The sequence below is a fragment of the Lissotriton helveticus genome, chromosome 4_1, assembly GCF_964261635.1.
Source record: "Lissotriton helveticus chromosome 4_1, aLisHel1.1, whole genome shotgun sequence".
Taxonomy (NCBI): Eukaryota; Metazoa; Chordata; class Amphibia; order Caudata; family Salamandridae; genus Lissotriton; species Lissotriton helveticus.
This window is the reverse complement of record NC_136063.1, coordinates 788,216,002-788,242,116: the sequence shown is the minus strand read 5'-3', so window position 1 is coordinate 788,242,116 and position 26,115 is coordinate 788,216,002. Positions and strand designations below refer to the sequence as shown.

At 45.2% G+C, this 26,115-nt stretch overlaps 1 protein-coding gene across 2 annotated transcripts in view; it reads left to right on the top strand.

Moving 5' to 3' along the window:
- Positions 1 to 26,115, top strand: part of RBBP8 (RB binding protein 8, endonuclease) — a 451,013-nt gene that overhangs the window by 409,310 nt on the left and 15,588 nt on the right. For both annotated transcript variants that reach the window (XM_078687426.1, XM_078687425.1), the window contains exon 18: positions 21,970 to 22,111. In XM_078687426.1, the coding sequence (XP_078543552.1) occupies positions 21,970 to 22,111 (142 nt within the window). The remainder of the gene's footprint in view (positions 1 to 21,969; positions 22,112 to 26,115) is intronic.

Sequence of the window (26,115 nt, the reverse complement as noted above, 5' to 3'; positions counted from 1 at the left end):
GAATGGCAGTGAGCTGTTCCATGTAAATGTTGAAGAGTGTGGGGGAGAGGACTGAGCCTTGAGGAACACCTCGAGTTCAGGGGGAGGTGTCTGGCATTGAGTTTTTGATTTTTATGAGTTGTGAGCGGTTATGTAGAAAGGAGGAGAACCATTTTAGGACATTGCCATCAGGTCCGACACGTTTTTGTAGGGCGCCAAAGAGTAGGTTGTGATCGACTGTGTCAAAAGCAGCTGATAGGGCGAGGAGGACAGGTAATCAATCAATCAAGAAATTTGTATAGCGCGCTACTTACCCGGAGGGTCTCAAGGCGCTTGGGGGAGGGGGGTCCGCTACTGCTCGAACAGCCAGGTCTTGAGTTGCTTCCTGAAGGAGAGGTGGTTTTGGGTAAGGCGGAGGTGGATGGGGAGGGAGTTCCAGGTCTTGGCTGCCAGGTAGGAGAAGGATCTTCCTCCCATGGTGGCTCTTCGAATGCGTGGAACGGCGGCGAGGGCGTGGTTGGTCGATCGTAGCTGGCGGGTGGAGGTGTAGAAGGTCAGGCGGTTGTTGAGGTACCTGGGGCCCAGGTCGTGGAAGGCCTTGTTTCGTAGGTGAGGAGACGGAACGTGATTCTCTTGCTGATGGGGAGCCAGTGCAGGTCTCTCAGGTGTCCGGAGATGTGGCTGTGTCGGGGATGTCCAGGATGAGTCGTGCGGAGGCGTTCTGGAAGCGTTGGAGTCTTTTCTGCAGTTTGGCTGTGGTTCCGGTGTAGAGGGCGTTTCCATAGTCCAGTCGGCTGGTGACGAGTGCCTGGGTGACCGTCTTCCTGGTTTCAGTGGGGATCCATCGGAAGATCTTTCGGAGCATGCGTAGGATGTTGAAACGCGATGATGAGATGGCGTTGACTTGTCTGGTCATCGAGAGGGAGGAGTCCAGGATGAAGCCCAGGTTGCGTGCGTGGTCCATTGGTTTGGGTGCGCTGCCCAGGGCAGGGGGCCACCAGGAGTCGTCCCAGGCAGAGGGTGATGATCCAAGGATGAGGACTTCCGTCTTGTCTGAGTTCAGTTTCAGGCGGTTGTTCTTCATCCACTCGGCTACGTCTTTCATCCCTTCGTGTAGGTTGGTACTGGCGGTGGCGGGGACGTTGGTGAGGGAGAGGATCAGCTGGGTGTCGTCGGCGTAGGAGATGATGTTGAGGTTGTGTTGGCGTGCGATGCCTGCGAGGGGGCTCATGTAGACGTTGAAGAGGGTGATCCTTGGGGTACGCCGCAGATGACTTCGGTGGCCTTGGATCTGAACGGGGGGAGGCGGACTCTCTGGGTTCTTCCAGCGAGGAATGAGATGATCCACTCCAGTGCCTTCTCGTGGATTCCGACGTTGCTGAGGCTTTGTTCTAGGGTGCGGTGGCAGACAGTATCGAACGCTGCGGAGAGGTCCAGGAGGATGAGGGCCGCTGTTTCCCCGTTGTCGAGCAGGGTTCGGATGTCGTCGGTGGCTGCGATGAGGGCGGTCTCGGTGCTGTGGTTGGCTCGGAAGCCGGACTGTGAGTGGTCTAGGGATCCGTTCATCTCGAGGAAGGCGGCAAGCTGTCTGTTGACGGTCTTCTCGATGACTTTGGCAGGAAACGGGAGGAGTGAGATGGGGTGGTAGTTCTTGAGGTCGGTGGGGTCTGCTGATTTTTTCTTCAGGAGGGCGCTGAGTTCGGCATGCTTCCAGCTCTCCGGGAAGGTGGCGGTGTTGAAGGAGCAGTTGATGATGTCCCGGAGTTGGGGTGCGATGACTGAATCGGCCTTGTTGAAGATTTGGTGGGGGCATGGGTTGGTTGGCGATCCGGAGTGGATGGTGTTCATCGTGTGGATGGTGTCTTCGGTGCTGACCGGGGTCCAGGCGCGGAGGGTGGTGGTGGGGGGCGTTGGTTCTGTGGTTGGGTGCGTGGTGTGTTCGCCGAAGCTGTTGTGTATGTCTGCGATCTTGCTGTGGAAGAACGAGGCGAGTGAGTCGCAGAGGTCTTGCGAGGGAGTGATGTCGTTGTTTCCGGCGCTGGGGTTGGAGAGCTCTTTGACGATGCTGAAGAGTTCCTTGCTGTTGTGTGCGTTGTTGTCTAGTCGATCCTTGAATGCTGACTTCTTGGTGGTGTGGATCAGCTGGTGGTGTTTGCGGGTGGCGTGCTTGAGGGCGGTCATGTTGTCTGTAGTCGGGTTTTTTCACCAGGCTTTCTCGAGGGTACGGCAGTTCTTCTTAGAGTTCTTGAGGTCTTCGTTGAACCAGGAGGCTTTCTTGCTGCCGGGCCTGCTGGGATGGTTTTTCAGGGGTGCGAGGCCGTCAGCGCAGTTGGTGATCCACTGTGTGAGGTTGATGGCTGCTTGGTTGGGATCCGTTGACCTGGCGGGAGGGTTCTGGTTCAGTGATGTGGTGAGCTGGTCGGTGGTGATCTTGTTCCAGCTCCTCAAGTAAGCAGCATTTGTTGGAGTCAAGGGAGTTGTGAATGTCGTCTGTAATGCTCAGTATAGCGGTTTCTGTGCTGCATCCCTTTCTGAACCCAGATTGGTGTGAGTTGTGTAGGTTATTAGATTCCAGGTGTTGGTTCAGTTGGGAGAGAACACATTTCTCCAGGATTTTGGCTAGGAAAGGGAGGTTGGTGATGGGCCTAACATTTTTGAAGTCATTTGGGTCGGCATCAGGTTTTTTTAGAAGGGGGGTAACTTGGCCTAGTTTGAGGCAGTCGGGCATCAGTCCGTTGTTTAGAGAGCTGTTAATAATCTTTGTCCACAGTGGGGTTAGGGTGAGGTTGAGGTTCTTGGCTAAGGAGGCAGGTAATGGTTGGAGGGTTTGGAGTTAGCAATCACTTTAGAAATGTCCTCTTCGGAGAGAGGGTTGAGGTCTTTCCACCGCTTGGGAGGGGATGGGGGACTGGGGTGAGGGGTGACTTTGGGGGTCGATGGAGGAGCGGTCTCGGCTTCCGTGAGCATGTTGTGAGCTGGGGATGGGAGAGGTTTCATTAGGGGTGCGTATTTACTGTGTTGGGATTGAGTGTGGTGGTCTAGGGAGAGCTCAATATTGGAGATTTTGTCATCGAAGAATTTAGCCAGGTTACACTGAAGTTTGGAGGCAGGGGGGTTAGCTTTGGTGGGGTTGGAGGACTGTCTGGATGATGTTGAAAAGTTCTTTGGGGCGGTTTTTAGGGCTCGACCTCTGCAATGCGCTTGCGCATTCAGAGTTAGAAACTATAGGGGCTTACCAAACTGGCGATTTGATTGTGTGTCCGTGCGCTTTTCAGGTCAATGCGCAAGCGCATTGACCTAAAAAGCGCGTGCACATCAAAGCCAGCCATCTGTTCCCCAGCTTGGTGCCGCCAGCAGCTTCTCCTCCCCTAATTATTCACGGCCGGCCGGCCGTACTTTCAGTTTCACGGCCGGCAGGCCGTGTCTCCTTTTATTTTATCTCCTCTTTATTTAAACAACAGTCAGTGTTCATGTCTCCAACTGTTATCCATCTGCACGGCCGTACTTTCACTTTCACGGCCGGCAGGCCGTGTCTCCTTTTATTTTATCTCTTCTTTATTTAAGCAACAGTCAGTGTTCATGTCTCAAACTGTTATCCATCTACACAGAAAAAGAAAATTCAGCAGAGTAATGTGCACGCTTATGAATAAACCCCATGAAACAAAAACTGACACTGTTAAGCAATTTATTATTTTTCATGATTGCTAATACATGAAAAATGACTTGAACAAAACATCCCCCTTTGAAGTTGGGAAGAGTGACAGGGCCTTTTCCTGCCCCTTTCGAAACCCCTGTCCTTTTGTTGACTCGACGTCCGTGACATGCGCCTTGAAAGGAACCCTTTCCCCGTGCCGCTTTGAAACCTCGCTTTCTCCCCCCACGCTTCTGCAGCCCCGTCTCTGGCTGACAGTTTAAATGCCAATGCTTTCTCGCTGTCTCTGCCTCTCTCTCCCTCCCACCCACATCCATCCCTGTTTACAGTATTAACTCCATGTACTCTTTACTCTCGCTGCGACTCTCTCAGTCTCCGCTTCTCATCATGTCTCCTACCCCTCCCCCTTCATCTCTGGCTGACAGTAAACTCCATCGCAGGGCTCTCTCGCTCACTCTCTCTATACCTCTCCCTCACACCCTCCTCCTCCACACGTCTCTCCCCCCTCCCCCAATCCATCTCCGGCTCACAGTTTGGGTGTCGTTTGTGTGAGTAAAAGGGCATTTAAAGTGCTGGTGCCTTCCCCGTGCATACCAAGCGGCCATAATTATCAGCGCTATTACAACGAACACTGAAGGAATTCATAATGGAAGGGGGGGGGGGGGTCATGGGCCAACTTTGATTAAACTGCTCCAGGTGCGGTATTATGAACTAGTCTTAGTCCATTTTATGTCACTTTTGGTCTGCAATTTTTGCCTCCTTTTGGGTTTAACATCTCTTTTCAGCCTACAGATTGAGGGGTAGCTAATCCAGTGAGCGTTGCTCTGATATTATTTCCCACAGAATCGCAGTGTTCGTCAAGTCCACTTTAAAAATGCTGCCTGACCCCCGTTTCCTCCTTCTATCTCAGTGTCAGTGTTGCTGCTGCTTCTTTCCTTTTTCCAGCCTGTGCTGCTTCTTTCGTTTTCCTTCTTTCCGCTCACCTTCCCATTGTCTGTGTTAATTCTTCACCCCACCACTCACTCTGCCATTATATGTGCTGCCCCCACCCAAATTAAACAACCACTTGTTTTTTATACTAGCTGGCGCGCCTTATGTTTTACTGCTTCCAACATGCAAAAGAAGTGGCATGATGCAGAGCCCATTGTGTAGCTAAAACTTTTTGTTTTAGCAAAACGCATACCATGCTTTATCTTTAATACAGCGCCTGCTTTAAAAAAATATATATATATTTTACCCAGAACGCATACCGCGCTTTTTCTATAACACAGGCTAACACTTTCAACAGAAGCATGGATAAACATACTTTTTGAAGCTGTGCCGCCTTTCTTTTGTTTTGCACGGCACAGTGTGTTCCTTGAAGCTGTTTTTGCTTCCCCCCTCCTTCTCCGCATTATGAGCCCTCCCCCACCCTCTGAGCACAAAAGGAGCCTTTCTCATTACAAATGCTATAGGTGTCACATTTACGAAAGTTATAACTATTGGCATTGGAAATGACAAAGCTATTAAATTTAACTATTGAAAAAATAACACATAATTAAAAAAAATCATTTATAAGACCAATAGCTCAAACTTTCCTAATGCGAGCCCTATTGCATTTCCAATGCTTGTTGGCTTTGTCTAGTGCGCTCCGGAAGAAGGAGGCTTTCTCCTCGATTATGTGGTTTTTTTTGTAGTTACTGCGTTCTTTCCTGCGTTGGGAGAGGTTGATTGTGGATCGGTTCCCTCTCCAGAGTCTCTCAGCGACTCTTACTTTTCTTCATTCTGAGTTAAGGTTGTTATTAAACCAGGCTCGGGAGGGGATGTCTCTAACTCTTTTATGTTTTAGGGGGCTAGTTGGTCAAGGGCAGTTGTCATTGTTCTGTCGTACAGAGTGGTGAGCTCAACCGCGTTTATGTTGTCCGAACAGGTTGGGAGCAGTTATGTTATGGTTCTTGAAGGGCAGGGAGGGGGATGTCTTTGAAATTTCTGGGCCATTGGTGATTTGAGACTTGAGTGGAGGAGCTACTGTTTGGTGGATACTGAAAAGGATGATGTGGTGGTCTGACCAGTCTATTGGGAGAATGTTATTTATGGTTATAGTTTCGATTTTGGCTATGATAGCATCTAAGGTAGAGACCTTGTTGTGGGTTTGACCCTTGCAGTGTTGGGTGAGCTAATTTGTGAGAAGGAGTTCATTTAGGGACTGTATAACAGTGTCATTTTCATTGTTCCAAGGGAGGTTGAAGTCACCCAGGATGATGTTGTCAGAGTTTGCTAGGGAGCACTGAGATAGTAGGTCCGAGATTTGGTCACTGAACGCCAGAGAATTTCCTGGGGGGTGGCAGATGAGATGGCATTTTGTTGTTTTGTTGTTTAGGCGTGTTATGATGGTGTTAAGGTATTCAAAGGTTGAGAAGGAGTGAGTTTTGAGTTCAGCTATGTTGATGTTTTTATTGTCGATAATGGCAATGCCGCCACCACGTTGGTCAATTCTGTCTTTTTTAATGGTGGAGGAGCCAGGGGGGACTAGGAGGTCAAGGAGCGAGTAAGATGTTTCATTGAGCCAGGTTTTGGTGAGGAACGCAATGTCCGTGTTGTTACTCAGTATGGCATCAGCTAGCTCTATAGCGTGCTTGGCTGCGGATCTGCAATTTATAAGCATGCAGTTTACCAAGTCACTGTTGGAGTGGGCTTGGGGGTGGGGGGAGCTTGGGGGATGGTTGTGCGTTGGGAGGGACGTTTAGTGTGCCTAGGTTGAGGGTTGTCTCAACCTATACTGGTGATTACTTGGATGTTTGAAGGGGTGGTTAGGGTTTCTCTGGCGTCATAGGTTTTAGCGAGTATCAATGCCTCTCTCGGAGACATATCAGGGGTTGTTCTTTTTGGTCTGATGGATTGGGAGTTGCTAGGGGAGAAGCGGCAGCTGTGCGTTTTGAGATTAGGCTGTTGAGGTGGCTCACTGGTGTTTGAGAGGGAGGGGAGTATTAAATGTTTGTAGGGGAGGAGAGCGCAGTGGTGTTGAGAAGGATTTTGTTGATGGCATGGGTGATAGTGTTGAATTGGAGGTGAAGTAGGGACAGGTTTTCAGTTATGGTTGAGAGGTGAGTCGGGGACAGAGGTAAGAGGGAATTGAGTTGTTTTTCTGTGTGTGAGGCGCTCGTTTATTACCTCCTTTGTTTCCGGGGTATGGGGAGGAGTGGGTTTGGGAGGCGTAACCGACTTGGGCTGTTTGTTGCAATAGAGGCTTTGAGTGTTGTTGCGGTGAGCGGGAGGGGAGGGGAGGGGTTAGGTGCCGGGTTAGGTTGGGGGTGTGGGTTGGGGCGGGGAGGTCTGGGGTTGGGGGGTTAGGTGAAGTGGAGAGGCGTTTGTCTTTCGATAGGCGGTGGTGAGGGGGATTGTGTAGGGTATTTCTCGAGAGAGCAGGTCTAGTTTTGTCCGAGGGTCGGGGGTAGGTTAGGTGGGTGCTCGAGTTCGTGTAAGTAGGGGGATTGTGTAGGATGTTTTGGGGGGCTGAGTGGGTGGGGTAGGTGGCTGGTTTTTGGGCTGGGAGGTGTGGTTGGGGGCCTGGGAGGGGGATGAGTCTACGGAGTTAGGTAGTTTGGGGCTAGGGGTAGGATTGGAGTCCGGTCTTTCTGGTGTCAGGATACAGTTTCACAGCTTGGGAAAGGTGAGTTCAAATTGGTGCAGGTTAAAGTTGTTGGCTTGGACCATGAATTTGCCATTTCTGTATAGGGTTATGGTGGCGTTAATTGGGAATGGGGGAGACTTGGAGATACTTAGTCTTTGGCCGTGGAGGATGCTGGTGGCTTTGATAACTCGCAGGTGGTTAGCTAGGTTATTTCTCCATTTGGCTTGGTGGGTGGTGTAGAAGATAAGGTCAGTTTTAGTTTTGCCTTAGGAGGAGTTGTGGTAGAGGTCAGCTATGAGGGTTTCAGCGTGTCGCTTGAGTAGATTGCGTTGGCATTCGGAGCCCGGGGCGCAATGGAGAGCTTCCTGGTTCATAATGTCACCGCCGGGCGCCATTTTAAAGTCAGGTGCCAGACTTCAGGAGCTCGCACCTCGCCCAGCGACCGACTCCCGTCGTGTCTCCACCAAAACCGCCGAGGTCAGACCCCTCTCCTCCACTCTCTGAGGTCGGATCTCTGGGGCAGATGGGCGGCGGGCGCGATCTGCCTCTGCCGCCACAGACTCCTGCTGGAATCCGTCGCACAAGCAGGGAGGTGCGCAGCGGACCTCCCAGTCTGACCCGCACTCGGGGATGGCAGACCTGTGGTCCGATGAGAGTGCAAGGGTTGACCGACGGGTCCGTTATCATAGCACTGCTCTGGGCTGCTTCAGTGGCCTCCATCCACGCAGTGGGACTACAGACCTGGGGATCCTTAGTACAAAAGCAGGCCACTGAAGCTGCTCTTCTGTGTACCCGAGGCTTTGAAACTAAGCATGCAATGAAGAGCCACAGTGAGGGCCTGTGCCTGCTATAACCAGGGTTATGGGGAGGCAAAGCAGAAAACCACCAGAATTATTGTTGTAGGGGCAGTGCAGCTTGGACTCTGGTTGGCACTCCCCGAGGCATAGAACACTATGAGCTACAAGAAGCACCTGAAGCCACTGCCTGTTATTTGCACTGTCTTGGTCCGTTGAGACTGTGTAGGGCCATGAGGTTTGTTCTGTCTGTTGATGTTTATAATGTCTACTGCCTGGGTCCATTAATACGTGTCCTTCCTGGATCCATCGCTGCTGTTGCCGTCTATTGACATTGGTGCACATACATGCTTTGGGCCATTAATGCACGCTAGTATGTAGGCCTTCTGATGTACATTACTATCCAGGGTCATTGATGCGCTCTACTATCTATAATAATTGATGCACTTCCTGCCCGGGATCTTGGATTCACATTACTCTCCAAGGCCATTGATGAATGTACTCTCTGCGGCCACTCATACAAGGTATTTGATGGGCCATTGAAGAAAATTTCTGTCAGTGGGCATAGATGCATAATACTGTTTGAGGTCACGGAAAGACATTAGTCCTTGGGATCGTGGATGCATCTAGTGTCTCCAGCCATTGAAGTATATTGCTGTATGTGGCAATCAGAGCGCATACAGCCTAGGGGCCACTCAAGTATATAATTTATTTCAGTTTTTATTAAGCAGAAACCAGTCCATTAGAGATTAACCCCTGAGCACTATGCAACAAATATTGGCCAATGTTAATGAATTAGTTGGGGCCTGGAAGTGGAGGAAGTAAATCTAGTATCACAGTATCAGAATTGACGTGAAATACATAAGAAACTAAGTCTCAACAGTAATATTGAAATGCTGCATGAGCAAACACTAAGGTGGCTGAAGAATAGATGTGGCTGTGGCAAAAAGAAAGGAAGGCAGAATGGACAGGGGATATGTACAGCAATAATGGAGAGTCAAAGCAAGAGATAGTAATTAGGTAGAGAGGTAGATATGTAGCAAACGCTGTTCCCATGGGTTGTGGGCTCCCTTGGAGGAAACTGAAAAAATAGCCAAGACATAGCAACATTTTATTTCGGGGGGGTGGGGGATCTTTGTTGACAAAATACAGATATTGCTCCTAAATCCACTGTACATTAGTGAACGTTGGCTTCTGAAGTAAAACAGTAAATTCCAGAAAGTGCTTAGCTTTGATAGTGAATGAAAACAGGAGACGAAAAACAGCTACCCTTGTCTTGTGCCAAACTGCTGTGAATTAAGTTTTCATTTCCTGTCTCTGCATGTAGCTGGAATATTTCCCCTCTCCTGCTAGTGAAGCCAGGTCTTATTACAAGCTGGCATCTTTTGTTAAACTTGTTGGAAAAATATAATATATGGTTCTACTTTCCTTGTGTTTTTTGCCAATGTTATGCCTGCTTTGTGGTTTAGTACTGCTTAACCAGCAAACAATACCTTGCCCCCTTATAGACAGTTTAAGGTTATGAACATAAAACGGAAAACTCCCTCTGAAGGATTTGTTCAAACAGATATCCCTCGAGGGAATGTGCAGTGCAGGAAGGAAGTAATACGAGAAAAAGCATTGTGAGGTTTTTTGGCAATTAAAAGGAAGAAAAATCCTGTATATGTCTTGTCAAGCCGTTGTTGATCCATTAAGTTCCTGTGGCAAATTGCGGTGCTGGCAGAGAGGCACGCTGCGTGTGCCATTGTTTGTTATGCAGATGCTGCATGTTTTGTCAGATGGGTCTTGAAGAGAAACCAATAAATAATTAAGCTCTGAATCGTATCGTTCATCCATGGGCATTTGCCACGTTTGCACACGAGCAACATCCATGATCATTTAGAGCACCTGTCAGGAGACAGTCTCCTGCACAGGGAAACATACTGGCTCGGTGAGAAAGAGAAAATATAGGGCAGGGTGGCACACGGTGTCATCCCCAGAGACTTTCAACCTGGTAGTGATTATTAATTCTGATGCTATGATGAGAGGGCTAGGACGAAAACTCGCTACAAATGAGGGGGGCAAGAAAAAATGATGACCAATGGTGGAACTGGTCGGTGTCAGCAGCTTGATGGGTCAACCTCCCCACTGAGTAACCTTATTGGTCTCTGTGAACACTCTATTGGGTGGGGAACAGGGGGTAATTGATTCGGTTTATCTAGGTAGACAGTGTAACTTCGTCTGGCGTTATGACATGTTCGCTTTCCTCTCCACCACTGACACATCGGTAACCCCTGCAAGTGACTTGATCTTTGCCCTTTTCAGACCCCTGGTTTTTGGCCCCTCGTAATCATGGTATTTACCCCTAACCACAAAGCCTTTTATCCTGGCCCAATTGCTCCCCACTGAAGATTGCTCTTCCAAGACGCTGTGGAGCTGATCACTGCTGTACCCAGACTGGCCTTTTCAGAGTAGTAGACCCACATGTCAAGGGGCTGATGTTCCGCCACAAACCAGGAAGACAAGAACCCTGTCCTGTAGTGGGACCCTGTGTTAATAGAGCTGCAGGTGTAATTAACGTAGTAAGTAGTGATTCAGACTACAGAGTAAAGCGGTGTCAAACACACTGCAAAGTGTTGGGCATTTGGGAGGCAGCCTCCGTGGTGAGAAGTGAGGGTGCCTGCTTGACCTGACATCTCTTTTGACTTGGTTTACTCTCTTTTTCCATTCAGTGCTGGGCACCCTTCATATGCTTTGTGCTCTAGCCTTTTTTTTTTTACTTTTAAACTGACTGTTTGAAAAAGATGACATATGCATTTTTTGCATGCTTCAACCTGTGTTTAAGAGTCATCCAACTGTATTTGAGAAGATCCATTCTCTTGTTTGTTCTCAACCTTCCACACCGAGCCCACATCACAACACACCTTAGGGAACTCCACTGGCTCCCAATACACAAGCGTGCACACTTCAAACTCCTCACCCACACCCCCTGCCTACCTGACCAGCCGCATTCACTTCCAACAACCTTCCGGACACCCCACTAGCACACATGCACCGCATACACTAAAGCAGAGCAGGGGGCTGCACTTTCTCTTACCTGGCCCTCAAATCCTAGAACGACCTCTTACAACACATCAGAGCCTCTTCTTCTCTTTTTAGGTCTCAGCTTGCGAAAGACTGCGCACATGCGCAGTCGAGCTGGCGAGACTTAATGGCATAGAGGGATTTTCACTAGCGAGGTTAAGCCCCGCCCCTCTTTTCCATTGGCTGGCGTCCTAAACGGTGGACAGCCATTGGAGAAGAGGTCCTAGTGACGTTCTTATTTCTCTCTAAGCCCCGTCCTTTTCAGACTGTGTTCCTTGACTTACGTTTGTGGTAAAAGCTTTCTTATCTTCTTTATGGGGCCATCTGTTTAGCCCCATAAAGAAGATAAGAAAGCTTTTACCACGAAGCTATAGTCCAAAGGCTGAGAGCCTCCCCAGGCAGGTCACAGCCGGGGTCACTGGTTTCCCAGTCCTCCCCCGTGCAGCTGGGCAGCGGTCATTTGAGGAGGCCCTGGGAGGCGACATACGAGCCCTTAAGTAGGTCTGGGAGTCCATGAGCAGTATGAGGGATTCCTAATTGAGACAGGGTGCATCTTATCATGAACTGCGATCTGATTACAACTTCCCCGAGACTCCCCTAGTTTCCTACGAGCTGTGAGATGCATGTGCCCCCTGCGCTCCCGGGTGCTCCATCTACTGCAGTGAAGCAGGAAACCTGGCCGCAGTGCCACCAGCCCGACCAATGAATACACACAAGGCTGCGGCGGTTCTACTCTTCATTCATTCATTCGTGCATTCATTCACGTGTTTATTCACTTTGCGCGAACAGAGCAGCACCCACTGGCCTCTTCTGGACGATCCTGCAAAAACAGCTATGGAATAACCAGGGCGCTAATGGCGTGTGTGTCCCGGAAGCAGTTGGAACGCCAGGGTTGAGGCCTGTTCCATACACGGCTGCGGGGGGACCAACAGCAGCCACAGAAGACGATCTAATACCCGGCATTACAACAGACACCAGGTGCAGCGAGTCCCTCTAGCGCCAAGATGCGTTTGGGTCATTTTCCTCCCTGTGGTTTTGTAATAGTACTTTCATTTATGCTCAGCCTGGACATGAGTTTCTGCACGGCCCCTAAACTTAACCCTTACGAACACGAGGACGTGAAAATGTTTAATTTTCTTGTGCTTCAGATGGAACTGAAATTGTGGCAAGTACGGAAGAAAACATGTATTTATCAGACGTTTAATAAATAAATGGCTAAATACACAATTATCAATGGTAAAGCAAGTCATTGTGGGTCTTACGACGCCTTCCCAGTATAAGACTTTAATAAACAGACACATCCTAATAAATAAAAAATAGGATTCGTTAGTGACTCCAACGGCTTACCGCATAACCTGCCATGTGCTAAAATGTTAAAAATGGTTTATTTGTGCACACAGTGCCGATAGGCTGCTGGATGTTTGGATATGTATCGAGTGTCATTGTGGCTGTTAGTAGATATTAAGCGCCTGTTGGCTTTTTTAAAATAAAACTTAAAATACAAAGCAGTGACCTGCATGGGAGATGTGTCAACCTCGTAGCGTGTCGATCTAGTCTTTAACTACACGTTAACGCCCGCGGAGGTAGTCAGTGTATCCGATTCAATAATAATCATGCTGCACCTGTGATTTCCCAGCTAAGCATGCGCCCCCTAACACAATGTGCCCTTTCATGCACTCAAGCCGCAGAAGAGGCCGTCATCTGGAAACGCGCAGATGAAAATGTCCTGTTTCGCCCAGTCTGACAGTGGTCAAAAGGTGTTACTTTTTATGCTAACGGGATGTCAGGAGATGTTAACAAGAATGTTTCTGTGTTACTGAGACCGGAGATTTTTGAGTGTGCCTGTCTGTGCGTGGCTACATGTACATCTCTCTGCTTCTGCATATGTATGCATGAACGTGTGTTTGTTTGTGTGTGCCTGTGCGTGCCTGCTTTGCCTGTGTAGGTGTGTCCCATTGCTACCCCTGTGTGTATTGCACGTAGGGCTGTGTTCAGGAACATGCCTGCGTGTGTCTCTATATGCTTGCCTGCGTACATATATTATCGTATAGTTGTGTGCTGAGTTTGCCTGCTTATGTATGTACGTGGGCGTCGGGGTGTGCCTGTGTGCACCAGTGTCTGAGAGTGCCTTGTTTGCCTGTCACCGGTGACACACCCTTGTCACTGCAGGCGTGGTCACGTCTCTGGGCGCACTCAGCTCCAGATGTTCCATGTTTTTACAGTATTACTTTAACAGGCCTCACGCTGTGCTGTGTGGATTCGGTATGGGGGTGGGTGCGTGAGCGAGCGCGGAGAGTCGCGGAGTCCGAGGGTCTTGCGAGAGGGCCTATTGGCCAGTAATTTTCTGTGAAATGTACTGGGTGGATGCAGGTCCACCCCTAAGCAGATGTGCTGCTTGCGTCAGAGCCTCAACTGTGCCGCGTCCCAGGGAGCCTCCTGTTCGTGTGTGGCTCTGTGTGTGTGTGTGTGGCTCTGTGTGTGTGTGTGTGGCTCTGTGTGTGTGTGGCTCTGTGTGTGTGTGTGTGTGGCTCTGTGTGTCACAATTATCAATGGTAAAGCAAGTCATTGTGGGTCTTATGACGCCTTCCCAGTATAACACTTCAATAAACAGACGCATCCTAATAAATTAAAAATAGGATTCGTTAGTGACTCCAACGGCTTGCTGCATAACCTGCCATGTGCTAAAATGTTAAAAAATGTTTATTTGTGTACTCGTGGCGATAGGCTGCTGGATTTTTGGATACGCATCGAGTGTCATGAAGGCTGTTAGTAGATATTAAGCGTCCAACAATGAATACCTCCGCCAACAAACACCAATATATCAAACAGACCTGGGGTCGAGTTGCACAAAAGGTCATACTCTCACTCAAGAAGTGTGTACTTAACACTAATCTGCAGGCTGTGGTGTGTATGCTACGAAATGCACTACAGTCATATCTACTTCTCACAAGTGGAACAGAAGTGCAAAAAAAATGTGAGAACAAAGAGAGAGCGCCTCACGGTAGTAACACCCGAGGGAGTTCCTGGCCTGAATTGCCAGTTTACCCACTTCTCATCATAGGTCGCTCTCTCCTTGTCGTGACAAAACAGAGAAAAACACCCAACTAATTATGGAAATGAAATTACCAACTTATATAGAGTGCCGTGTATATAAACAATCTAATCAACCACTCATCTATATCTAAAGATAACAAAAAGTGAGTGTGTGCACCTAAAACCCCTGCAATAGCCAGAACGCGAAAAAGCTGTCCACCGCTGTTAAAATGTGGAACCACTTGCTGGCTATGATAACTTTATTCTGCTGCTGCAAGTAGTCGAAATTAAAAATGGTTCAAATTATACCATGCTTAGACGATGCCAACATGTTTCATTGCTATTACTTCAGCAAATTCGTCAGGGCAAAATCGTGGTTTCAGAATCGGGTTTTGTTTTTCTCAATTCAAACAACCTGATGGCTGCCCAGAAGCTGCATACCAGCAACCATCAGTAGTATAAGGGCAGCGTGTCAACAGATCACGCGCTCACAGGCGGTGCAAATTGCATAAATGCGACCGCTACCGGCTACGTCCGGTCCCAAATGCTCCCGCTCGAAGATACCGCTAGCGTCCAAACTTAAAACCAGACGCCAGGCGTCTGGTTTTAAGTTTGGACGCTAGCGGTATCTTCAAGCGGGAGCATGTAGCGGTCACATTTATGCAATTTGCACCGCCTGTGAGCGCGTGATCTGGTGACACGCTGCCCTTATACTACTGATGGTTGCTGGTATGCAGTTTCTGGGCAGCCATCAGGTCGTTTGAATTGAGAAAAACAAAACCCGATTCTGAAACCACGATTTTGCCCTGACAAATTTGCTGAAGTAATAGCAAGGAAACATGTTGGCATCGTCTAAGCATGGTATAATTTGAACCATTTTTAATTTGGACTACTTGCAGCAGCAGAATAAAGTTATCATAGCCAGCAAGTGGTTCCACATTTTAACAGCGGTGGCCAGCTTTTTCGCGTTCTGGCTATTGCAGGGGTTTTAGGTGCACACACTCACTTTTTGTTATCTTTAGATATAGATGAGTGGTTGATTAGATTGTTTATATACACGGCACTCTCTATAAGTTGGTAATTTCATTTCCATAATTAGTTGGGTGTTTTTCTCTGTTTTGTCACGACAAGGAGAGAGCGACCTATGATGAGAAGTGGGTAAACTGGCAATTTCAGGCCAGGAACCCCCTCGGGTGTTACTACCGTGAGGCGCTCTCTCTTTGTTCTCACATTTTTTTACACTTCTGTTCCACTTGTAGGAAGTAGATATGACTGTAGTGCATTTCGTAGCATACACACCACGGCCTGCAGATTAGTGTTAAGTACACACTTCTTGAGTGAGAGTATGACCTTTTGTGCAACTCGACCCCAGGTCTGTTTGATATATTGGTGTTTGTTGGCGGAGGTATTCATTGTTGGACACTGAGTGAGTGGGGGGCTGCCTCCTCCTTCTTAGTGCCTTTCCCCCTTGAGCTCCTTTTTTTTGCTATAGTAGATATTAAGCGCCTGTTGGCTTTTTAAAAATAAAACTTAAAATACACAGCAGTGACCTGCGTGGGAGATGTGGCAACCTCGTAGCGTGTCAACCTAGTCTTTAACTGCACGTTAACGCCCGCAGAGGTAGTCAGTGTATCCGATTCAATAATAATCGTGCTGCGTCTGTGATTTCCCAGCGAGGCATGCACCCTCTAGCACTATGTACCCAACCAAACTGAATTCTGTAACTTAAGAAATACGAATTAAGTTTGACTGTATGCCTGGCATATGAAATGACCAATTCTGGGGCAAGCCATTTTGAAAGTGATCATACTGAGCTAGTTCAGAAAGAGGTAAATACATCAAAATGCACAGCCCATGTTGGATTAGCAGCTGTGCCTTATGTAGCCAGGCCTTTGGATCTGGGTTCCATAACCTCAGCATGCTTGGCAAGGTGTCAGAGTCCTAAATCAACATTTGCCTATATGATAATGTACTAAAATTGGACCTTTGCTGCACATTCAACAAGCAGCTGTATCGAAATTAGTATCGGCCAAATTTAGGTCACTTCTTACCCTCTAGGTCGATTTAATTAGTCATTGTGTGCATCTCCCAGCAGTTAATCTACACATAGAGTTTTTATCTCATAATAAATATCCCCAGCTCTGCCTCGCATCATCTCGGATGTGGAAGGTGACCAATAAATCTTAAGCACATGCTGCATCTTTGACAGAGCTTATGCATTACTCAACATCAGACTATCAAAGGGTGGCTTTAACTCTAGCTGATTCAAGAGACACTAACCATGTTTACATGGAAATTGCAATATTATAGGATTTTGTGGACTATGTGATCTTTTTTCCCATTCTTTATTAGTTTGTTTATTAGTAAATCAAGTAGTGGTCCAGATTATGCAGGAAGAGGTTGGAAAAATTGGTCAAAACAAATGTTTAGGTAAATAGGTTACCTATCACATAACCTAGTGCAAAGGCAGGATTGTTGCACTTCGCAGACTGTAGATTCAGCATCTGATAAATTGGAACAGAAAAATAGTAGCAGCTGCTCTTTCAGGCCCTTTCTAGAAAGCACCGGTTGGTCCCAGTAGTCCCTGCGCCCCCCATGACCCTCTGAAAGGGGTTCGGACAGTAAATAATAACAAAAAGAAAAAGTGAAAGGCTTTTTGGCTGAGGAAAAGCCTGTAAGCAAATGTCAGCTGCTGGGTCAACCCAAAAAAATAAAATAAAACAAATGACCACAGAGGTGGAGGGTGCTGGAATGTAGTAGGAGGGGTGTTTGAAGCAACAGGGAGTGGGTGGGGCGATATTTAAATTAAAACAAAGTCGGTGGCGATTGGGAAAAGCAGTGCACTCAGAAGAGCAAAGCAGGGGAGTAGCGCGTGAGGGAGCGAGCAGCATGTAGCGGTATGGGGTGGAGAAGTGTAACGGAGAAAACATGGAGTGCGGGGTGCATTTGAAGGAGCAGAGATGAGTGAGTTGGAAAATACTTGCACTCTCACTGAGTTAATACTGATTCAAAAAAAGGTATTGCCCTAAAAGTAGGCTATGCTTCAGGACAGGAAGAAACAATTGCTATTACATCATTGTTGAGAGTCTGTGAACTACATGCTCTCACATTAGAAGCACCATACTTTCAAATACACAAGGACAAGGGTGTTTATTAGGACAAACCCACAATTTCTGCCCAAAATAATGTTGCACATTCACATTAACCAGGCACTACAATCCTTTTCCCTAAAACTAAGCTGAAAGAGTCCTGCCCACTCTAGATGTAGAGAAGACAGTGATGGATCATCTGCAATAAACAAAAATAATTAGATAACCAATCTTTTCTGTTACTCGCACTGGCTAACCAGGGACTCCCAGTCACAAAGAGAACCATCGCAAGATGGATGTGCTACATAGAGGCTCTGGTAAGACACTCAAGAGCACACTGCTAGATCGAAGAGAGCCATAGTAGCTTTTATAGCTAACTTATCCGTAAACAACATCTGCATGACCCCTCCATGGCCATAGGTCCAAACTTTCACAAGACACAGCTGGATGAATTAACAGACTAGTAGAGAGGCACAGCTTTGTAACCAGTGCTCAAAAATTTAATCCAGAAAAGATTCATGTTGCAAAATGAAAAGGGGAACTTTCATGTAGGTGCAAGTTTGCTGCTTGAAGGCTTTTCTAAATTCACATGCAACCCTTCTGCCTCTTCTTCAGTAGATGTGTGGGTAAGCAAAGGAGTTGAATGATTTATACCAAAGAGAGTAATAAGCCCAGAGACATGATAGGACAACAAAAAGGAAAAAATAATATGATGATGGCGCCAATGCACACGGGCTTTGTGGGAAGGCATCTGATGTCATAGTGGGTGGACCCAGTCACAAATGGCCAATGATGCCTTAAAAACAAAAAACAGAATTCCGGGCCCAACCACTAGATGGCAAACTAATGCACAACATGTGAATAAAGTCTTCAAGCTGCCAAACTATTTCTACAGGTAATTTAACTTTTTCCATTATATGAGGCTTAATGAGAGATTGGCAATCTTCCCCTACATTAAATGAAGCCATCATAGTATTTGTCCGAAAGCGGGCCAAGGCCCATTAAACACAGCATCATATAAGCCCCTGTTCATCTTGAACACCGAGTAGTAAATCCTCTCCAAACTACAGGGCTTAATGCACACTGACCAAAACGGGTTCGTTCCCAGATACAGTACGTTCTTCAGACGCTATATAGAATACTCATAGTAGCCCCCATTGGTTTCACATGCCTGCCTGTCTATCCCTTGACTTAAAAAAGCTTTTGACACTTGATTGGTGTTACATGTTCAAGATCTTGGGTACATTTGGAGTTGGGGAACACATGATCCCATGTATCAAATATACCCTAAACAAATGCAGTCTTACAAACCCTCCATATAATGGTAAATGGTTTTTAATAAGCGTGCAGTAAAAAAGTACATCTATAGCATACAAGTTCACCCCTAGAACCACTGAAAGAAAAGTATGAAACTGAGATAGGCAGATAGTTTAATGGCAAGTAATGGTGAAAACCCCTAACTTAGCCACACAGTCTCCCCTAATGCCACTATACTTGTTAACATGCTACACAGAGCATACTTAACCATGTACATGATTGGAAGTATATATCCTGGGGCTTCCTCGATCTGCCCTCCATTTCACCAAACATCATCCAGGTTGACACACCTGGGGTATGACTGCTCTACAATAGGGTTCTTTTTCAAGGAAGTAACAGATGATCTTGCTAAGGTAACTGAACCTTGCACATGTCAATACGAACCTTGTCAGTATGAAGAGATTTATTTTAAGGCAGATTTACTCGCCCAAACAATAAGATATAGTCTATTGATTTGACATTTCTACACCTGTTGTGGAATGCCCCCAAACTTCCTTTCAGCTGAATGGAGGAAAGCAGTGACTATATGAGCAGATGTTGGAAGCCATACCCTTCACAGGGAAGACAAAAGAGGGTTAAGGAAGCAGCCAGTATCATTACAGTTGGACGAACTAGTCCTTGCCCATACCATTAATGCCAGACTGCTGGTCACCACCTCCTTAGGTGCTTCAAGCGGCTTGCGATTGAACACTTTTGGAGGGAGTTTGTTCATTGAACTTTCTAAAGTTACATTATCACATGTCAACATTGTAACCCATGTAATCTTTTCCTTTACATGACTAGGATGCTATTTAAGATGGAAAAACATATGTTCAAAACCAGAAACTGTAACAATAGTTTTATCAGAAAGTTAATAAAAAATCATTTAACAAACAATGAGAATTAACCATCAATTCTTTCCAAATGTTGTATCACAATTCCATGTGAACCAAGCAATACAGTTGCCTGCTTTCTTTCTGTATCAAAAACACTGGTAGAAAAGGAGAGCAGTGCTGTTTTAATGAAAAGAAACAAAGGTGTTAGTAAAAAGCAGCTTTTTGTGATTTAGGGAATAGTGGTTTCCCAGTGTCACAGCAAGATCGACCGTGCAAAGCATTTAAACTTGCTGCAAACTCATCAGTAAAGCCCTTGATAATACATTAAGAGTGCATTCCATTAAAAAGAAAAGGGGCCTTTCTAGCTAATGTGTCTATAAATGACATGTGCATGGCTGCCACATGCCATCAGTCCACACTTTCACAAAATACTGTTGAGTCTGGGACCGATGGATCATGGCCAAAGTTCTTTATGCAAGGAACAACAATTGCCTTCTTCAACAGAGGCAGTAACTCCCTCGGGCAGAATGGACAAATTCAGCATGTTAAACAGCATGTGGGGAGGGTTGGTGGATTGCGTTACTCTATTGCATCAGCAAAACAAATGGGGCAAAGGTCCACAATGGAACCAGTTAGCAGGTGCATAATATTGTTCTGCTGCTGATAGACACTATGTAATAAAAGTAAAAAAATAAAAAGAGTGCAGAATCAGGGCAAACAGGGGGGGGGGGGGGGGACAGGGTTTTTCCATTGGGCTGCTATGTTGCATTTACCTACCATGTTGTCTGTACCCAAGAATGTCTGGTCTGCTCTCGAACCACCGGAACCCTCCATGATGCCAAGCAGCATCAATGGGAAGAGCTGCGCCTCACATCCCAACACATCTGAGAGTTCCCTGGCCACAGCCGTCCATTATCTTTGGATCACTAAGGCAAAACCATACCATGTGTTAGAAATCAGTAGGGGCACGGTAACAGCGAGGGCAGGTGGGAGCAGGGAGAAGGCCTGCCCAATGTAATCTGGCCTGGGTGAGGTAGGTACAATAGATATAATAGGTTTAGATCAGATGTAGCCAGGAGGAAATCGATATGATGCGAGGCCCCATCACAGTGTCCCGCTAGTCGTCATCTTTAAGGGGACCCAATCAACTTTCCGAGCGTGCTCTAAGATGATCAAGCATACCAGGGGCATTGATAAGGATGCAGTAAATCTACGAAATGCTTCCCTTGCCCAGAGTGCCTGCAAGGAGTTTGGCCTCCAGAGGGTTGAATGCCTTGAGGGAGGCGTTACGGGATATGTGGACTTGTTGTGCATGGCGTAGTTGTTGGTATTGGTAGAATTATGAAGAGATGGGTTCCTAAGGGTCTTGAGGTTCCTGAAAGGAGCGTAATTGGATCCCAGATCATATGTCGCCTAGTTGCGATATACAGATGAGGTCCCATTTCCTGAAACCTGTCAGTGCGGTCACTTCACTCAGCCATATGCCATGCCACAAGGGGATTTGGAGTGTGAGCTTGCTATCCCACTTAGTGTGTTGAAGCATGGCCCTCCAGGCCAAGAAATTCACCTGGGTCACCACAGGGATACTGGCGGAGACCATGGATCCGAATAGCATAGCCATAATCCTAGGAAATCCCAGGGACGCCAATTCCAGCTGGTAGGCAATGTCAGACCAACCCCCACTAAGCCTTTTATTGATCACCACAAGCTGGGAGGCAAGATAGTATAGGTAAAAGATGGTCATCCCTAGACCTCCATCGCACAGAGTGCGTTGGCAGAGAGGAAGGCCTAGAATTATGTTAGAAGAACGATGATGCCAACCTATCCATATGCCGATGCAAAAGTATTGGGAACCTCAGCTATACCATCATTTTGTGTAGGACAATCCTATCCATCACATTTAAGGAAAGGGACTGCCATTTGTGTAGGACGTCATTAGCTTTCCGTACCAAGGGTTTGTGGTTAACAGACCAGGTGAGTTCAGGATGGAGTGCCATTCATATTCCCAGATATCAGAAGCTGCAGAATCAGGGAAAACGTTACAGAGACGGGAGGTGGGCATGTCATTCCTGGCCAATGTGAATGTCTAGAATTGATTACTTTTTCATGCAAAAAGCCCAAGAATCCCACAAGAGTGAAGAGAGAGAGACGATTGTATTGCTGGACCAAGGGGTTGCGCAAAGTATTTCTTTTTGAGTGTTCACTGTGACCGGACTCACTCTTTGCAGGGCAAAGGGACGTTTCACAATAAGTTGCAAACAGTCAACCTCGTAAATTACCCATTCCAAGCTTTGCACTGCAAAACAGTTACAATTCATTTTTGCATGTCATTGCGAAATATATGGGAGGGTGGAGTGTGCAGTAGATTGTAGTGTTTATTGCAATTTTTAATGTCAGTTACCAATTGCAAACCACCTTTTGAGCATTACAAATCGATACTTTCTATTTGCAAAGAAAATGCAACTGACTTGGTGAATGCAAAGTATTTTGTGTATTAGGCCCTGTGTGTTGTAACCAGTTTTCGGTTTATTAGAAAGCACTGATACTACGCTGGCAGCTGATATGGACATGTCCTAACACATTGACAATTCAATGAATATATTACTTTTATCATTAGTATTATGCAGACCTTCCGGATGAAGAAAGAGCACAGAAGCTGGCTTCCTGCTCAAGGCACAGATTCCGCTACATCCCTCCCAGCACTCCCGAAAACTTTTGGGAAGTTGGCTTTCCTACAACTCAGATTTGCAAGGACAGAGGTAATGACTAGTATGTAGCATTCTTGAGCGTTTGACAATTACTATTGAAGGATAAACATTTTTGGGGGAGCAGGAGGGCTACTGTTTCACACTCATTCATTCGTTCATTATTAACTTTATTTGGTTATTACGTGGAAAAACAACCATAAAAGTACATTTTTAAAAATACAGCATAAAAACAAAACAAGAAAACAGGTAAATACAAACAATCATCATTACACATTAAAAGAAAATAACTGATTACGGTGAAGCATGAATTGATTTTCGTACTCTAAATACATTTTTAAAACAGGCAGAGACAGAAGCGATTGTTAAAATATTATCTAGGTTTTGGATGGCTAATCCAAATGCATATCCGATTGATTGGACAGTTCGTCACATGGACATTTGCTAGGTTGCTTTGTCCAGTCATTCATTTTGGGGAAACTAAAAAATCTGAATAAAATATTTAATCTAAAACAGATCAATAAAAACCTTTCAAAATCTTTCATGTATAATTTAACATATGGTTGGATATCGCTAGTGATCGTTATTAATTAATGAGCAACCACAGTACTTTTCCTCATTTCAATGCTCATTCTTTGATCCCCCAAATGCGTCATGCATAGTTTTTTTTATTCTCTCCTGGACACATGAGTCAGCAATAACGGGTCATCATAGTAATCTTGGTGGCCTATTTGTATGAGAAACATCTTTACATACGATAACCATCTTATTTTACTGGTGTTATCCAGATTCATCACATCTCTCAATATCGATCGGTTAAAAACACACTCCTCCGTAGTCCAAACCCTATGCCACAATAGTACCGGTTGGACTTTGATAACATCCTCTATATATGGTTGGTCCAGTTCAGGGTGACAAATATACGTAGACACACTGTCTAGGACTGTTAAGAGGTATCTCCTAAAACAATTTTCTGCCACCTGTAATGATTTCACATTTGCATACCCCCATATTCCTGTGCCATATGTAACTATTGAAACACAAGTCTCTCTATATACAATTAAAAGTTCCCCAATCGTTTTTTGCCCAATTTTCTGCAAAAATTTGTAAGGGCCATTATGGATTTACAGAACAACAACCTCTGTGTCTTTATTGTTGTATTCCATAGGCCGGTTTGATCAAACAATATACCTAAGTACAGGAAAGTTGGAGTAAATTCCAATGGTTTAGAATTAATGTACATTACTTTCTTCTTGTTTTGTCTCCCGGGACCACAATTCATACAAAACGTTTTCGTTCCATTAATTCTTAAATCCAGATTGGTCCTGAAATGGGAAAAATATGTAATCATCCTTTGCATGGCCAAGGGTGTCCGGCCCATCAAAACCGCGTCATCCGCGTATAGTAGTGCCGGGACCGATCTTTTAGCTATCATAGACATGTCCCTGCACTCCCGGAGCAATATATTTTCCAGATCGTTAATGTAGATTGTGAATAGGAAAAGAGCAATCACGCACCCTTGCCGTACTCCTCTTGCGATATTAATAGGCTTAGTACATTCTCCATTCCTACCAAATCTAACTATGGCCCGTGCTCGAAAGTAAAGTTCCCTAAGACAAAAGACTATATTTTCCTCTACACCCAATTTTTCTAAGACCAGCCAAAGCTTACTATGGGTGACGCAGTCGAACGCCGACGTTAGGTCGACAAAAGTTAATAATATGTGCACACAAAAATTGAAGCAGTTGTCAACTAAAAACAAATGAAAAGCTGTATTTCATACCTTCAATATTTATACACAAGACTTTGCCTTGAATAATACAGTAGACGTGTGAAAAGATGGACTAATGTAAGCTTTTATATACATTTCTGTGCTTGTATCACCACCTCTCAAAATTCGTAAACGACCAGAAAAGTTAAATTATTCAAATTCTAAACAGTACTACCTTGATTTACATGCTGCTCAACTGAATGTGGAAAAAATGATAATAAAAAGTTACATTAATTAGTTTTGTAGAGAAAATATTTAGTGGCAGGGTCATGATAAAAGGGTGAGTTCAACTGTGTTCCATTGTCATTGACAAAATGTATTTGTAAAAAAGTTGAATTTTCCAACTTGTACCTCTTGAACCCTTAGTGGAAATCAGTCCTGGCCCTCACCCTAACCCTTTGATCATTACCCTATCAAATCCCCTAGCCCTACGCTCTTACCTGACTCTAACCCTCACCTTAACTCTATTGTCTACCCTAGTCTAATGCTTAAGCCTAATGCTCAATAATACCCATTAACTTAATCCTTATCTTAATGCCCTGCTTTCCCTAACCGTGTGCCGGAAGAATAACCCCAGTATAAAACATGCATTTTTTGTTTTGTATAATATGCAATGTTATATTGTTTAACTACATTTCAATTATTAAATATATTTTCAGTAAAATATTATTTTTGTTACAACTATTTTTCTGCTGCTGCTTTATTCCCACAATCGTCATAATATAAACCAGTCCTTCAGGAACAACACTGAGTCACATGACTGGATGGCTATAAGCTTTTAAAAATATTTTTTGAACCAACTCGGAGTATTTAATTTCTCTGCTGGTGTGCTTTGTAATCTGTCATTGACATATTTGGATTTCTCTTGGTTTTCAGTTTGGCATTTTTCTACATTTTCCTCTAGAGGCACTGATGCAACAAAGAAGGCAAATCGATTCTTCCATTTTTTCGCACCTTATGTAATATTGTCCAGACTATATTAAAGAAGAAATTTTGCACAATAGTAAAATGCAGGGTAAGGATTAGCACATCATTTTAAATGGGTAATAGATATTTTAACAAACCAATCTTACTCAATACATTTCCTCTATTTTATATAAAAAAGAGCAAACCGATTTAGTAAGATGTGATAAAAGGATGCTTCAAAGGCAGTGCAGTCTTTCAAAATTATGTAAACTGGACAAAAAGGCGTGATATAGTTTTGTGCCAGGTTTGTTCTGGGGCATAGATCATTTGCTCTTTTCCATATTGCACAAACTAAAAATTGATTTGTTGTAAGATTTTTGCATCAGCGTTAAGTTTTATGCAAGCTACTTCTTTAAGTTATCTCTTCAAATAAAATGTCCAATTCTTCTATGAGATGAGGTTGACGTCTACTACTTTTCCTCCAACCATCGGACTGCAAGCTGTAATAACTCAACACACCTATATACCAAGAACTCCCCCATTTTATTCAGTAGGTAGAAGGCTATTTGAACTGCCTTGTGTTCCCTGTGATACCTCGGGCTAAAGCAGATACAGCTTGTGCTCCTTAGTCATGTTTCAGCCTTTCTTAACTGGATACATTCCTTCTTTATTAACTCAATAATTTAACAGAGGATATCTGGGTATATGGTTTAAAAGTCTCAGGTACCAGTCTATTATTGAAAATAGAATATTTATTTATGAGGACAATATTCTACTGTATGTGATGCAACTGAATATAACAATACCTACCCTAAAGGACATTTTTGAAAGATTCAATGTAATCTCAGGATATAAAATTAATTGGCAAAAATGTTTAGGACTCTGGAAAGGGTAAATTAAGAAACAATCGCAATTTGCCTGACAGACAGGGAAGATTGTTTCCAGTACCTAGGAATTTATTTAATGAAAAGTAAAGTTATTCCTAACAAGAAGCCTTAAACTGTCCCTAGTTAAAATGAAAGCACTTGTAAGACGTATTACCCCGCCACTCTAAATGCTGGAAAGAGCGGTGCACTTTAAAAGTATCTTGCTACTGTGTTTCTTCCATACAATGCAAAACACCCTCTTCTTTCTAACTGATCCATATTTTTGAGAACTAGAAATAAAGCTGAGGGTGATGATGTGAGATGGATGAAGTCTCACAGCATTGTTAGCCTTGTATGGGACAGTCTGTATGGGGAGTATAGCACACCCCAACAGTTGGTTCTATGACTGGACGTTGCAACTGTTTGTAGTTAATTACCGGGAATTAAAAGACCTAGGTGACCCATTAGTTAACATTGACACACAAGAAATGGCGGACAAATCACTTCTCTGTTAT